General features: G+C 39.7%; 1 protein-coding gene across 1 annotated transcript; it reads left to right on the top strand.

The window, feature by feature from the left end:
• Window positions 1-8855: 8855 nt before the first annotated feature.
• On the top strand, window positions 8856-14398 carry LOC136719140 (uncharacterized). The gene is made up of 2 exons (XM_066696984.1): window positions 8856-9229; window positions 9354-14398. Exon 2 carries the CDS (start codon window positions 9725-9727, stop codon window positions 10358-10360), a length of 636 nt encoding a protein of 211 aa, XP_066553081.1. The 5' UTR covers window positions 8856-9229; window positions 9354-9724; the 3' UTR covers window positions 10361-14398.
• The last annotated feature ends 497 nt before the right edge of the window (window positions 14399-14895 follow it).

The following is a 14895-nucleotide window of genomic DNA, read 5'->3' as shown; positions in this document are numbered from 1 at the left end:
CACACAATTTAAACGATGAATCAGATTTTTTTCTTTTCTTTTTTCCCCCCTTTCCTTATCCGGGCCGCACAGTATAGCGTCTGAGACCTAAAATAGCAAAAGCATGATGCACCCCTTGCTGCACAATGCACTGAAAAACTATTGGTAAGTTTTATATTTATACATTTTTCACTTGGTTGCGTTTTTCAAGAATGCTAACATAATGTAACTGAAAAAGAAAGTTCTTGCAGCTAATAACCTTATTTTGTTTCTGCCAAGTATGAACGTTTACGTGGTGGGATGAATTTATGTCGTTCAGTTTCGTTTTGCTGCGTATCCTATTGTCTAGCCTAATGTTAATGTAGTATATTATCACCGATATAATCTGTAAAGGTGAATTCAGAGGGAGGCTAAAAAGTGCTTAATTAGTTGTGTGAAGCCAATTAGAGCACTGGTTCTCAGCCCTGGTCCTGGGGGAACGCTACCCTTCTGGTTTTTGTTCCAACCGATGTCCTAATTACTTAATTGAACCCTTAATTGAAGTAATACAAACATGTTTTTAACTTCAGATGAGGCTGATATACCAGAGGTTTGATTATGTACAGTGGCTCTCAAAAGAATTCACCCCCTTGGACTTTTCCACCTTTCATTGTGATACAACATGAAATCAGAATGGATTTAATCAGGAGTTTGTGCCGCTGATCAACACTGAAAATGTCCATGTCAAAGTGAAAAATATAATCTGCAAATTGTTTTAAATTAATTACAAATACAAAACAGAAAATAATTGAATGCATAAGTAATCACCACTTTCAGTCAATATTTGGTAGAGGCACCTTTGGCAGCAAATACAGCCATGAGTCTGTGTAAGTCTCTACCAGCTTTGCACATCTGGACACAGAAATTTGTGCCAATTCTTCTTTGTAAAATTGCTCATGCTCCATCAAGTTGGATGGGGACCTTTGGTGAACAACAATTTTCAACTCTTTCCACATATTCTCAATTGGATTGAGGTCCGGGCTTTGACTGGGCCACTCCAGGACATTGACCTTTTTGTTTTTATGCCACTCCAGTGTGGCTATGGCTGTATGTTTGGGTTCATTGTCCTGCTGGAAGAGGAATCTTCTCCAAAGTCCCAGGTCTCTTGCAGACTTCAGCAGGTTTTCCTCCAGGATATCTCTGTACTTTGCTGCATCCATTTTGCCCTCTATCTTCACAAGCTTTCCAGGCCCTGATGCAGAGAAGCATCCCCATAGCATGATGCTGCCACCACCATGCTTCACGGTAGGGATGGTGTTCTCAGGATGATGTGCAGTGTCAGATTTGTGCCAAAAATAGCGCTTAACATTGAGGCCAAAAAGCTCTATTCTGGTCTCATCAAACCATAGGATCTTCCTCCACTTGGCCTCAGAGTCTCTCACATGCCTTCTGGCCAACTCTAGCCCAGATTTGATGCTAGAGTTATTTTCTCTCCCATAAAGCCCACTTTTGTGAAGAACACAGGCTATTGTCGCAGTCTGCACAGTGTCTCCCAGCTCAGCCATGGAAGACTGTAATTCCATTGGAGTTGCCACAGGCCTCTTGGTGGTCTTGCTGACTAGTGCCCTTCTCACCCGGATACTCAGTTTTTGAGGACGGCCTGATCTAGGCAGCAGGGCCGGTTCTAGACATTTGGAGGCCCTAGGCAAAATTTATGTTGGAGGCCCCCGTCTTGATTGGTGGACTAGCGCAGTGGTTCCCAAACTTTCTGGGTAATGCCCCCCAAAAACATTTGGTTCACAGCTCGCGCCCCCTAGTTATTTAATATATAGGATGAGACAGAATATTCAAAAATTCAACTATTTGTTAAAGATGGCCACTATCGACAAGTGAATCTAACATTTGATAGTTGAAATAATAATAATAATAATAATAATAATAATAATAATAATAATATTGATTTTATTTTAAAGCCTGTACGGTTGATTGGCTCTCTATGTAGCTGTAATGAAGATTGACGGGAGGGTGGGATTTGTTATTTCTTGTCTGTGATTGGCTGACAATAACAGATCTGCGCGACTCCGCCAATGGGATCGGTGCAATTCTGCAGATCTGCTGCGTTACAAGAACGCTTCCTGTCAGAGAACTTCTGCGTGGAAATACTTTGACGAAGTAAATTAAAACACTGTGAAGTATATAATATGTGCAGTGCAATTAATATACCACAAATCTACAGCTGCTATGTTAACAGTTAACCCACCTAAAAGCCAAATACCCTTCTGCGAATCTAGCAATGACAGAAAAGGAAAGAGGTGCAACAAACAAACTAATATTAAAACGCACACAGCCAGCTATTGCTATATATTTTGTTTTCACTGGAACTTGAATCCGAATTTATGTAATAAAGTTGTTGTGTTAGATGAGTATTTTAAAATAAATTTCAGAACTTCTTGCAATTGCAAAAATTGTCACATTACATTATTATTATTATTATTATTATTATTATTATTATTATTATTATTATTTCGCATTTAATGTGTTTTTTGTTAATGCGTTTCCAAAATATTGCAGCAGAGTCGTGGCGAGCTCGTTTCCACTGGATGACATTTTGGAGCTGCTAGTTATTATTATGTATTTATTTTACCGTAATTGTCACCTCATATAAACTGCTGTGTATTTTGGTCTGAAACTACCAATCAGCGGCTTCACAGACGCTGCTGCCTGACAATCCTCTATTCTGATTGGCCAGGACTGGGTATGGAAGAATCCAATAACCGAGACCCAATTTCCACTCCTTTGAATCGCGACAGTACAGTTTGTCTTTAATGTGTGTAAGTGTAGAAAAAGAGATCAGTTTATAAAGTGCGATTTTAGCGGGGCGGCAATCAACAGTTGTTAGATGCCCTCGGGGATTTCTTGTGTCTCGTCTTGACTTTTAACCTGTTAAGCTCTTTCCCCGCGCCTCCCATAAAGGGTGTGTGTGGGGGGGCGCGCCCCAGAGTTTGCGACCCTGGACTCGCGTATAGGGATGATACGGTTATAGAGGCCCCGCTCCAAGCCCGAGGCCCTAGGCAATTGCCTACTCTGCCTATAGGTAGCGCCGGCCCTGCTAGGCAGATTCACCGTTGTGCCATATTCTCTCCATTCTTAATAATGGACTTCACTGTGCTCCGGGGGATATTCAATGCCTTGGAAATGTTCTTATATCCTACTGCCGATTGGTGCTTTTGAAGAACCTTATTCCGGATTTGCTTTGAATGTTCCTTTATTTTCATGATGTAGTTTTTTTTTTAGGAATTGTACTAACCAACTGTGGGACCTCCCAGAGACAGGTGTATTTAACCTGAAATCATGTGACACACCTCAATTGCACAACGGTGGACTCCATTCAACTCATTATGTGACTTCTAAAGACAATCAGTTTCACCACAGCTCAATCAGGGGTGTCATAGCAAAGGGGGTGATTACTTATGCATTCAGTTATGTTTTGTATTTGTAATTAATTTAGAACAATTTGCAGATTATATTTTTCACTTTGACATTATGGACATTTTCTGTGTTGATCAGTGGCAAAACCTCCTGATTAAATCCATTGAAATGTGGAAAAGTCCAAGGGGGGTGAATATACTATTGAGAGCCAATGTAAGTGTGGCTCATTGCAAGGCATGGACCAGGACCTGGGTTCAAGTCCTGGTGCAGCACCTGTCTTCTGAAAATCTCTTGCTCATGCACTATTACTTTTTTTTAGGGTCAGTGGAGCAGTGTGAGATTGATACACCAGATATTTGATCATTTAAAAGGGAAATCCTTTGTGGCTGACTGCATATGGAGTGTTGGTCTAGAGCAGTGGTTCCCAAACCGGTCTTGGGGGACCCCCTACCCTGCTGGTTTTTGTTCCAACCAAGCTCTCAATTAATTAATTGAACCTTAATTGAAGTAACAATCTGCTTAGATTTTACTTTTTAAATTGTGTAAGAAAATAGTTGTTTCTTCAATATGTTTTTTAATATAATTCTATACTTAACTTAAAACCCCTACTGTTTAAAATAATTAAAAGTCTCTGATTTATGAAATTATTAGTTCAATTAAGGGTTCAATAAAGTAATTGAGAGCTCGGTTGGAACAAAAACCAGCAGGGTAGGGGGTCTCCCAGGACCGGTTTGGGAACCACTGGTCTAGAGGCTAGCAGGACCTAGGCTCAAATCCAGGGTCAGGAGCTTGCTGGTGATCTTATAGCTTTTGAAGATCTGGTACAATCACCTCAAAGTGTCCCCTCTGGCACCAAAACACAGTGCTAACAACAGATTTATGGTTAAAAAAAAAACAAAGTCCTGCTACGTTTCAGCCCAGAAAATGCAGTGAGCCACAAAGGACTACATTCTTTGGTTACTTGCTTGAATATCTTGTATATGAACCTCACACTGCCTACTCTGGCACTAAAACAGCAGAAACTATGATCAGATTTGCAGAAACAGATGCTGCACCAGGATTTTAATTGATGATGTGCTATCTTTTACACCAGTGAGTCACTAAGCACTGACCTGTGATTTGGTATATCAACCTTACACTGCTACTGAAACATAACACAACTTATATATTTTCAGAAGACAGAAGCTCTACCAGGCTTTGAACGCTGGCTCTGCCAACCCGAAGGGAGTCACCCTTTGTGGTGAGCCTCAAATGACTCTCCTTTTACTTATTTGAAGATCTGGCATAGCCACCTCAAAAAAACTAAAATATATATATTACGCTTATAGAAAAATAGCATACATCTTGAATAAATATAATACATTCCTGATCCAATATACTGTATTTAAATTTACTGGAAACATCATTCAACTTTAATTTAATTTAATATGTATTACAAGTGAAGTTATGTTTCCAGTAAAATTAATATTTCTACCTGTAGCGGGTGATTAAATGTGATTAACTTGATGAGCATGAGAAAACTTAAATTCAGTGAGCCATGATGTTTTTGCTGGGTTATAGACGATAATTCTCAAATAGTAAAATATCTTTAAAAACTTCTTATTTTGAGATACTGATTAAATGCACTCTGAATTGAAACTAGCTGAGCTTAATACATTACAGTTTAATTAAAAAAAACACATCTATTTTCAATACAATAATAATAACAAGCATATTAATAATGAACTAAGAAAAGAACTACAAATATCCATTGGGATTAAACCAAAACATTGATTGCAACGTCAATTCCACACAATTAAGTTTTATAATTCTCTAAAATGGAAAAGTAGGTGTCGCCTTTATAATTAAAACACATACAGTGCCTTGAGAAAATATTCACCCCCATTGGCATTTTTCCTATTTTGTTGCATTACAACCTGTAACTTAAATTATTTGGATTTCATGTAATGGACATACACAAAATGGTCCAAATTGGTTAAGTGAAATGAAAAAATATACTTGTTTTAAAAAATTCTAAAAAATAAAAAATTGAAAAGTGGTCTCATAATTAGTTAAATAAAGTACACCTGTGTGCAATCTAAGTGTCACATGATCTGTCACATGATCTCAGTATATATACACCTGTTCTGAAAGGCCCCAGAGTCTGCAACACCACTGAGCAAGTGGCACCATGAAGATCAAGCAAGTGGCACCATGAAGATCAAGCAAGTGGCACCATGAAGATCAAGCAGCACCATGAAGATCAAAAAGCACCATGAAGATCAAGCAGCTCTCCAAACAGGTCAGGGACAAAGTTGCAGAGAAGCACAGATATGGGTTGGGTTATAAAAAAATATCAGAAACTTTGAACATCCCATGGAGCACCATTAAATCCATAATTAAAAAATGGAAAGAATATGGCACCACAACAAACGTGCCAAGAGAGGGCCGCCCACCAAAACTCACAGATCAGGCAAGGAGGGCATTAATCAGAGAAGCAACAAAGAGACCAAAGATAAGCCTGAAGGAGCTGCAAAGCTCCACAGCGGAGATTGGAGTATTTGTCCATAGGACCACTTTAAGCCGTACACTCCACAGAGCTGGGCTTTACGGAAGAGTGGCCAGAAAAAAGCCATTGTTTAAAGAAACAAATAAGCAAACACATTTGCTGTTCACCAAAAGGCACTCCCCAAACATGTGGAAGAAGGTACTCTGGTCGGATGAGACTAAAATTGAGCTTTATGGCCATCAAGGAAAACACTATGTCTGGCGCAAACCCAACACCTCTCATCACCCTGAGAACACCACCCAGCATCATGCTGTGGGGATGTTTTTCATCGGCAGGGACTGGGAAACTGGTCAGAATTGAAGGAATGATTGGATGGCGCTAAATACAGGGAAATTCTTGAGGGAAACCTTCAGACTTTCAGAGATTTGAGATTGGGACAGAGGTTCACCTTCCAGCAGGACAATGACCCTAAGCATACTGTTAAAGCAACACTCAAGTGGTTTAAGGGGAAACATTTAAATGTCTCGGAATGGCCTAGTCAAAGCCCAGACCTCAATCCAATTGAGAATCTGTGGTATGACTTAAAGATTGCTGTACACCAGCGGAACCCATCCAACTTGAAGGAGCTGGAGCAGTTCTGCCTTGAAGAATGTGCAAAAATCCCAGTGGCTAGATGTGCCAAGCTTATAGAGACGTACCCCAAGAGACTTTAGCTGTAATTGTTGTAAGTATTGACTTTGGAGGGGTGAATAGTTATGCACGCTCAAGTTTTCAGTTTTGTTTTGTCTTATTCTTGTTTGTTTCACAATAAAAAATATTTTGCATCTTCAAAGTGGTAGGCATGTTGTAAAAATCAAATGATACAAACCCCAAAAAAATCTATTTTAATTCCATGTTGTAAGGTAACAAAATAGGAAAAATGCCAAGGGGGGTGAATACTTTCACAAGGCACTGTACAAAGCTACAGTTGCTGATAATGAATTACATATTGTTTTATATAGTATATATTATGTGTGTATTATTTAAAAATAAAATGTATGGGAGTGTTACTGAAATCTGACTAGCAGCCTTTTGGAAACAGTGTGAACTTCAATTGTTTTCAGAACTATTTACCAAAGATCCTCTGTCTAGATGTGTATCTTGAATTAACTTTTTGTGAATAAATAATTATATTACATTAAAATACATTACATCATATTATATAAGTTTTTATGAGACAGGATGTCTCATAATTATAATTATATTTTGGATTGTCCAACATTTTTCCTGCAGTATCACTGAAGTCCAGATGTTTTTGAAACATCAGTGCAGAGTTACACAAATCATATAAAAAAAAACCAAATTATTTTTCTTCCTCGTGTACGATTATTCTCAATCTAAAATGTTCTTGTTTTATATCTGGTCAATGTTCCATTGTTTCTGCTTTAGCTCATCGGTACTGACATCCATTAGTCAGAGCGACCATTTTCTGCACATTGGTAGCAGCTGTACATTAGAGCCTTCTGGTGCTTTGCTTGGCCTGGTCCGCATAGCAAGCTGCTGAGGCCAGTGTCTACGACAGAGTTTGGCAGCCTCTCAATGATTTAATTCATAACATGTCTGAGATGCAGGGTGAATGTTTCTGCCGACCCCAGCTCACAAAAACCAGACAGCACGTCAGAAAAAGCAATGGCAATGAACTTGACAAATATTTATCTTTAGAGGTTATGCACAGAGTTCACCTGTTTGAGCTACTGATATTTGTGCCTTTGGTGCACATAGAGAGAGGGTTTTTATAAGAGCTCTCTATTACAGGGGCTATAACCTGCTATAAATGTAAGAAAGCAGGTGTTAATCATTTTGTACAATTAGTGGATGAATTCCACGTGTGCAAAGACGTATTTAATTTCATAGAAGGGGTTTTCTGACTCGAGTTTAGACTTATGCTTTTAAATACACACACACATATATAATTACTTCTTTGAATAAAGAATTTTGTCATTCATGTAAAAAAAAGCTCCTGGGCCAGAACAATATGAGACATGCCCAGCCATGACGCATTTGGGTTACATTTGTAATAAAGTTCAAGCCAGTTGAGAAATAAACACATTGTGCTTTTCATTTGACTGATGATGGAACCTTGACTCTTATATCTGCACAGATAGATTGTAACAAAACAAACTTGGAACAAATGTTGATGTCACTACTTACAATATAAATTTCCTGTGAATGGTTGAACTGATAAAAGCCTTTGCTCCTAGCGCAGGTTGGGTCTTCCAGCCCAGATATCACCGATTGAATCTAGACTGTCATATTCGACTGTGGCCAAGATTCCCCACGGAATGGTGCACAATGGTCCAAAGATGCCCAGGGTTGGGTTGGGTGATGTTCAAAGTCAATTAACTCTCCATGGCGTTGTGCACATGAGCGCAGCCTGTGGGTTGCTGGGTACCTGGGAATCTGTGATTTTGTTCAGTGAGATTTGCAGCAGCCTGCAGTGTTCCAGGTCTGTTGTTAACACGATGCTTGTCCCATGTGTTATAGAAGCAGATGGGCGGTCAGTGCACATTTCAGAGAACACGTGTATGTTCTCTTCATCTCCCCTATGCCAATTCTGTCACCATTATATAGACTTACTTGACACTGGGTGAAATACATTCTTGGATCCTAGGGGATGTTTTTGATCTGTTTCTTTTGTCTTGTTACTTTGTTTGTTCCTCCTTTTAAATAAATATTTGATTACACAAAAAAGAGAAATACAATCCAAATAATCTTCATTGCACATAACAGCAGTGGGCTTAAGGATAAGAAGACCTGATTAAAAATCCAATTGAAATCCATTGCCCACATTGTGCTATTTTGCCAGCTTGAATGGCAAACAGTCAACTTGTATCCAGCTCAGTTTTCCACTGGGCACACCCTTCAGGGCCTGAGCTCATTGCTCTGCAGTGTTCGCCAGCACACAAAACGGGGAAGGCAGGGGGTGGGGGGGGAGCCAATGTCTGCCCAGCTGTGGTCGGTGAGAAAGCAGGCTGTCAGAAGGAGGTTTCCAAAAAGCCACTGCACATGTCCCTAAAAACACCGAAAAGCAGCTCACATCACACTAAATTTGGAACAGCTGGTCCCTTCTATGCACGAATCTGTTTGGAGATGGAAAAAAAAAAAAAAAGGAAAAAAGATTGCAGAGAGGCGCGTCACCTCCCCACTGTCTGCCCATAGCGGACTGCAAAGCTGCTGAAAAAACACATCAGCAGAGGAAGGAAACTTCACTTCCAGCAGCCCTTTTTCCGAAGCTCGTGTGGATTAAACTGTGGGAAAGTGATGGCACAGCAGACGGAACAGAAGGATCACCCTTACGGTGTGGAATGAATAAAAGTAAGACACAACTATGGAGTGAGAGATCAAAACAAGAGCATCTAATGGGGAACGGAGGGGGTTAGCTGCAAGACAGTGTATGGATCTTTTGGTAACAAATATAATTTTGTTTTTTTGTTTACAGACTAGAGCAGAAGGTTCTGAATAAACCAAGCTGAAGTGCCAAGATCCTCCTTCCCAGCTGGTACAAACAAACTGTTCTTTCTGCTGGGACTGGACTCAAGGCAAGTACAAACAGGAGAAAACTTGTCAAAGGCTGAAAAGTTTTTCCTTAATGGTTGTTTCTCTGTTTTCCATTTGACTGCATTTTAAAAGCAGTAGCTCCCTCTCCCACACTATTCAACTGTTGTGACTGTTATTTAAAGCAAGAGGAAACGCAGTCCTGTTGTCTAACTAAAGAAAGAGATTTTCCTTTTGCTGCTTGTCCAGATGAGGAGACATCCAGCGCATTTCTTTTCTTAGCTTCGCACCAGAGTTCTGGAACACAGTGCCGCCATGCGCCTTCCTGTTACGATCAGAAAGGCGGTCTTGTCGTGTCTGGTCTGGATGGTTGCGCCGGGATTCCTGCGGAGCGAGTTCAAGCTGGCCTACGTGACCGATTTCAGCCTCTACACCTGCACGTGCCTCCGGGACCAGCCAGTGTGTGGCTTGCTGAACTCCAGCAAATGCGACTGCAGCGATCACCCGTTCTCTGCCCTCCACTGCCCCGATGGCCCCAACCTGGTCCACGGCACTGACATCAGTGTCTGGTACACCTCCCCACTCAACGTCGCTCTCCTGCTCAATAACTCTAAGGTGCACCAGTTGACACTGGTAAAGTGTGATTCCGTGGTGGACAAGGCTTTTCCAGTTGATTACTTCGCCATCCAGGGCCTTGTGAAGCTGACCGTTACGATTGCAGGGAACACGGAAGACATCGTACTGGGGAGGGAAAAGGCAGCACCCTATTGTGATGAAGCCAACATCACTATCATCCATCCTTCCGTACTCACAAGAAAATCGAGCTTGAAGGCCTACACGGTTTGGACTCCCAGTGTCTGGAAAGGCGTTTTTCCTTTCCCTTATCTCAACATAGCCCAAGTGGGACTGCAGGAAGCTTCAATTGTAACCTTTCTCTACTCAAAACAATGATAGCTTTGACTGGATACAATGCAGCTGTTCCTCCACTTTTGGGGTTTGCACAGAGGTCTGCTTGTGGAGGGTTTAGGACACCTGTTCCTCATAACATAGCTGGGGTTTCAGTCGGCAAGCCTTGGCCTGGAATCCGTTTCAATGAATGGTAAATGCATTGGAAGCAGAATCAGTTCTCCTGAAAAGTTATTATTATTGAATTATTTCCTTTTCATTTAAAGAACGAATCTACTGTCCTTCTGTAGATGATAATTTGCCTATTGTTGTTCTGCTCCCAAAATGTGTCCTATGAAAGACCTTTTTCTTTCTTTTTCAGAATTCACACATTGATTAATAAAATGTTTGTGAATGGAATAAAAATAGGAAATGTTACATTCTTATGCTAACAAAATCCACCATCAATAAGCCACTGCATATTTTGTTTGGCAGGACCAGCACAGGATTGATTAACGAAATCAGTGCTAAGAAAGCACATTACTTCATTTCTGGGCTTTGTTTTGTGTCTGTTTTCCCTCGGGAATCTGCATTTCAACATCATTCTATTGACTTGTAGATTGCACTCACATGTATTTGTCTCTCCCTTCTCACACCAGTCTTTGTTTATTTGCCTGTACTAAAGATAGAATTTCCTAGACATTTCCAGGCATCAATAAACCGGTATACCACTTCCACAACCTTGAGGTCCAACTCAGGGCAGACCTGATAGTCCCCATTCTCCAGGTAAATATTTTACTTTGAATTCACTGTTAAGTCAGTTAAGCTTGGACTGTAACTGAATATTGATTTCCAATCTTCCACCGGAGGTCGATATAGTTTCATGTTAAAGCATCAGGATTTATCTTTTATCTGTATTCATGCCTATGTTCATATCTGTCAACCTGTTTTTAATGCAATATCCTGTATTGCTTTAGACTAGAAGATGCTTTTTGTTTAATAATACTTATTTAATTTTGCATATTTGAGGGCAGCAAATTCAAGTATGATTGCATTCCAAAAGGCTGTGGTTAATGATTATCTTGAAGGTCTAACTTTAGGGTGGGCAGTTCAGTGAGAAGTGTTACTCGGGGCTGGACACATTTTAGTGCAGCTTAGGAGCCTCATGGGAAATTTTTCAAAAGAAACCCATTACATCCAGTATCCATGTCCTCTGAGATGCAATCCAGATTCTGGCTAAAGCAAGTGAATTCTGCTTCCAAAACAGACAAGATCACTGTAAATCAGTCGGTTCTTCCCACCCTCATCATCTCTACCTCAGTGGGTTTTAATCTTATGATCACTGTATGTATCTTGAATTCATAAAGATATGGAAATATGACTTATTGTGTTCATCTAGTAGGTGGCTGCTTTTGGATAATGCAGCTGGCACTGAACCACAATGCAGGCAGGGTGTTCTGCTACAATAAATGCAAAGTGCATGACAACATACTCACCTGACTTGACCCGGGTAAGAAAATAGAATTAGTCTCTTCTGAGCAAATGCATTGCTACAAAATTGAATTCTCTCAGGAATCCCAAGGTGAAAAACTGATGTTGCATTTTGTAATCAATGTATCACTGTCAAGGACAGCCGAAGGAAGCACATGGCTTCATTTTTAGTTCGATGCCACTTTCTTCTAATCAGAAATGTAACCACTATGGTGTATAGGTTTGTAGTTTGCAATTAGCGGGTGGGTCAAAGTTTTGATTTAATCCGGCCCTAAGACTCTAAAAGTGTTTTTATTTAAACAAAACTGTAAAAAAAGTGTCTATCATATCTATCATATCTTAATTGAGCTGCCCATATGAAATAGGGCATTTTATCTACTGCCCAAGCGATTTCCGACAGACGAGGAATGTTAGTTAAATTACTAACCTTCATTAGCGACATGATTCTTTTGTTTTGATGGGTTTTATGTCCTGGCAAACGGTAAAAAGAATATATAATTCTGTTTGTTCGTTTCTGGAAGAGAAACAGATGGAATGGTGGTACATCGCAAAAATGTTATTTGCATAAAGAATGTAAGTCTATCTCGCACTGATCTCAATTATCTGGAGTGAGATATCGGTCTTATACACCTGCTTTGCCCTTTTCTCTGGTATTTTGTCTTGGGGGGTTGAGGGTACTGATAACACTGTAATCCCAAACTGGACGGTCAGCCCACTCCACTTGCCCATCCTTGCCATGAAGATGTATGTATGTATGTATGATGTACTGCTGTCAATTTAAAGGCCCAACTTCAGAGGGAAGAGGACCACGGAAGGATGTCTTCTACCCAAGATCTAGCTAACTCAATTAGAACAGAACTCGAAAGTAACTTGATTAAGATCTGAGACATAATCTATACAGTGTCAATACTCCAAAAAAGAGATTGTGTCACTATGGACAACAGTCACATGTCAAACTTACAAAGTCTCTAACTGAACCGATTTGGGGTAAACTTTAGCCAAAAAAGCTCATTGCCATGGCAGAGAAACGTGGAGGCAGAAGGAAACACAATAATCTGCTCTAACCTACACCGCAGTAAATGCAACAGGTAAGCAAGGCAATGACAGGGAAAAATCGCAGATGGGGGATCAACTTCTCCTTTAATGCTGGCCCACTGCCACCGCATGGTCTTTAAGCCTGCTTTACAACATGCTTGCCAGAAGTTTTGTTATTCCCCCAGGGATCTGCGCATATGCCAGTTTGTGCCCTCGCTCCCCGCTTGGCACTGAATTATTCAAGGGTTTGCAAATGGTGCACACGATATCTCCAGTGGGTTATTTACATTTTGAAAGTTGCACTTTCAGATACGTGGGCTTGTCTGAACTTTGTGGGGACGGGTAGGCTTCATTTCCAATTTCGTTTTTTATTCCATTTCGAAAATAAGTCAAACCTAGGGGCGTCGCCTCTCCAATTATGGCAGGCTGACAACATCTTTAGGGCTACTTTCAGAACATGTCACGGGGAAGGGCTGAGTTGTTCGTGACTGTGGGCCAGTTTTTGGTTGATCATTAGCACAACACTGCCCTGAGGATCTTGTTGGTTAATACTCTTAATCATTTGTGTTTTCTTTGATGTTTACGGTGGTAAGACCCTGCTGAGATTCAGTCTGTTTTGGTTGTATGAAGTCATAAGAGGTATATATTTCATGCAGATATTACAAGAAAGGAGAAAATGTGTACCCTCTGAACAATGTCAAATGAATTCATGGAATCATTATGATTTGTGTGATACGATACTGACTATAACGTTGCAGATTCGGTTGGTTCAAGATTTTCTTAACCTGTTAGTAAAGAATGTCTCAAGATTTAAAATGCCCATGCCCACGCCCAGTCCATGTTCCTCCTCATTTTCTCTGAAAGAAGGTAGTTTACGCACATCCAAATAAGCTTGGTCCAGGTGCTGAGTATAATGTGAGACATGTAACGGTTGAATACTCCCCAAGTGTTTATTATGCAAAGGTTCGACCTGTATGGTCTTTGCCAGGCATAACAAAAACCATACAGGTCGAAACTTTGCATAATAATAACTTGGGGAGTATTTATTCCAGTGTGTGGGTATTTCTTCAACCGTTTTTTCAACCGTTATGTATTATTTCAACATGTATTGTCTTTGTCAGGCATAACAAAAACCATACAGGTCGAAACCTTGCATAATAAACACTGGGGAACATGTATTCCAGCATGCGGGTATTTTTTCAACCTTCACCCTCCACATTTTCTGCCATTAACCTCAAAATAAGAAGAATCTATCAATTATCTGATTGTGAGTTTCTGTAGCAACACAAGGCATTAACCACAAGGTGTCAGTAAAAGCCTTTTTGACAAAAAACATCCATGCGTTATTCTTTTGAGTAAAACAAAAAAGTGCTATAGCCTTCGTTTATGCAAATAACTAGCTAGTCACCTAGGGGGAAATATGTCTGATAACAACAACAATAATATAGTCAGAAGTTTTTATACCTGATATTTTGAAAATCGTATTTAAAAAAATATGTTTTCAAAGTGGTAACACAGTTGACTAAGGAAGGGAATGATTGTAAATTAATCCCCAAAATACAAGCTTGGTGTGTCTTATAAATCCCAGACATGTACTTGTACAAAATTGTCAAAATTTCATAAAAGTTTAAAATAAAATGATTATAGGTAATGTATGTTTAAGTTTAATGCAGTATGGCCTTCTTTTATTATTATTAGTATTATTAGTAGTAGTATTCTTACAGCAATATACATGTTCGTGAGCTTTTATTTTTTATTTGACTCTCCAAATACATGCGCACTTGAAGGTCTTTCTACAGTAGTCGATCTGACCCCATGAGAGGAGAAAGACCCCGCAGGTGTGATCTTTAATTCAGCTCAATTCAGAAATTGCAAAACATATATTCTATAAAATATATATACACACACACATACAGTATGTTATATTAATTATATATAAATAAAATAACAATCGATAGCTGCATGCTTTTAGGTTGCCAGTTTGAGTGTATCTGATTTATACATTATTTTCTAAAGTGTTCAGTATCATATTTTGATATTGTTACAGTCGTAGATATACTGTTCACATAAAGCCA

This window comes from Amia ocellicauda, chromosome 23 (genome assembly GCF_036373705.1).
Source record: "Amia ocellicauda isolate fAmiCal2 chromosome 23, fAmiCal2.hap1, whole genome shotgun sequence".
Lineage (NCBI taxonomy): Eukaryota > Metazoa > Chordata > Actinopteri > Amiiformes > Amiidae > Amia > Amia ocellicauda.
This window is presented reverse-complemented; position numbering and strand designations above follow the sequence as displayed.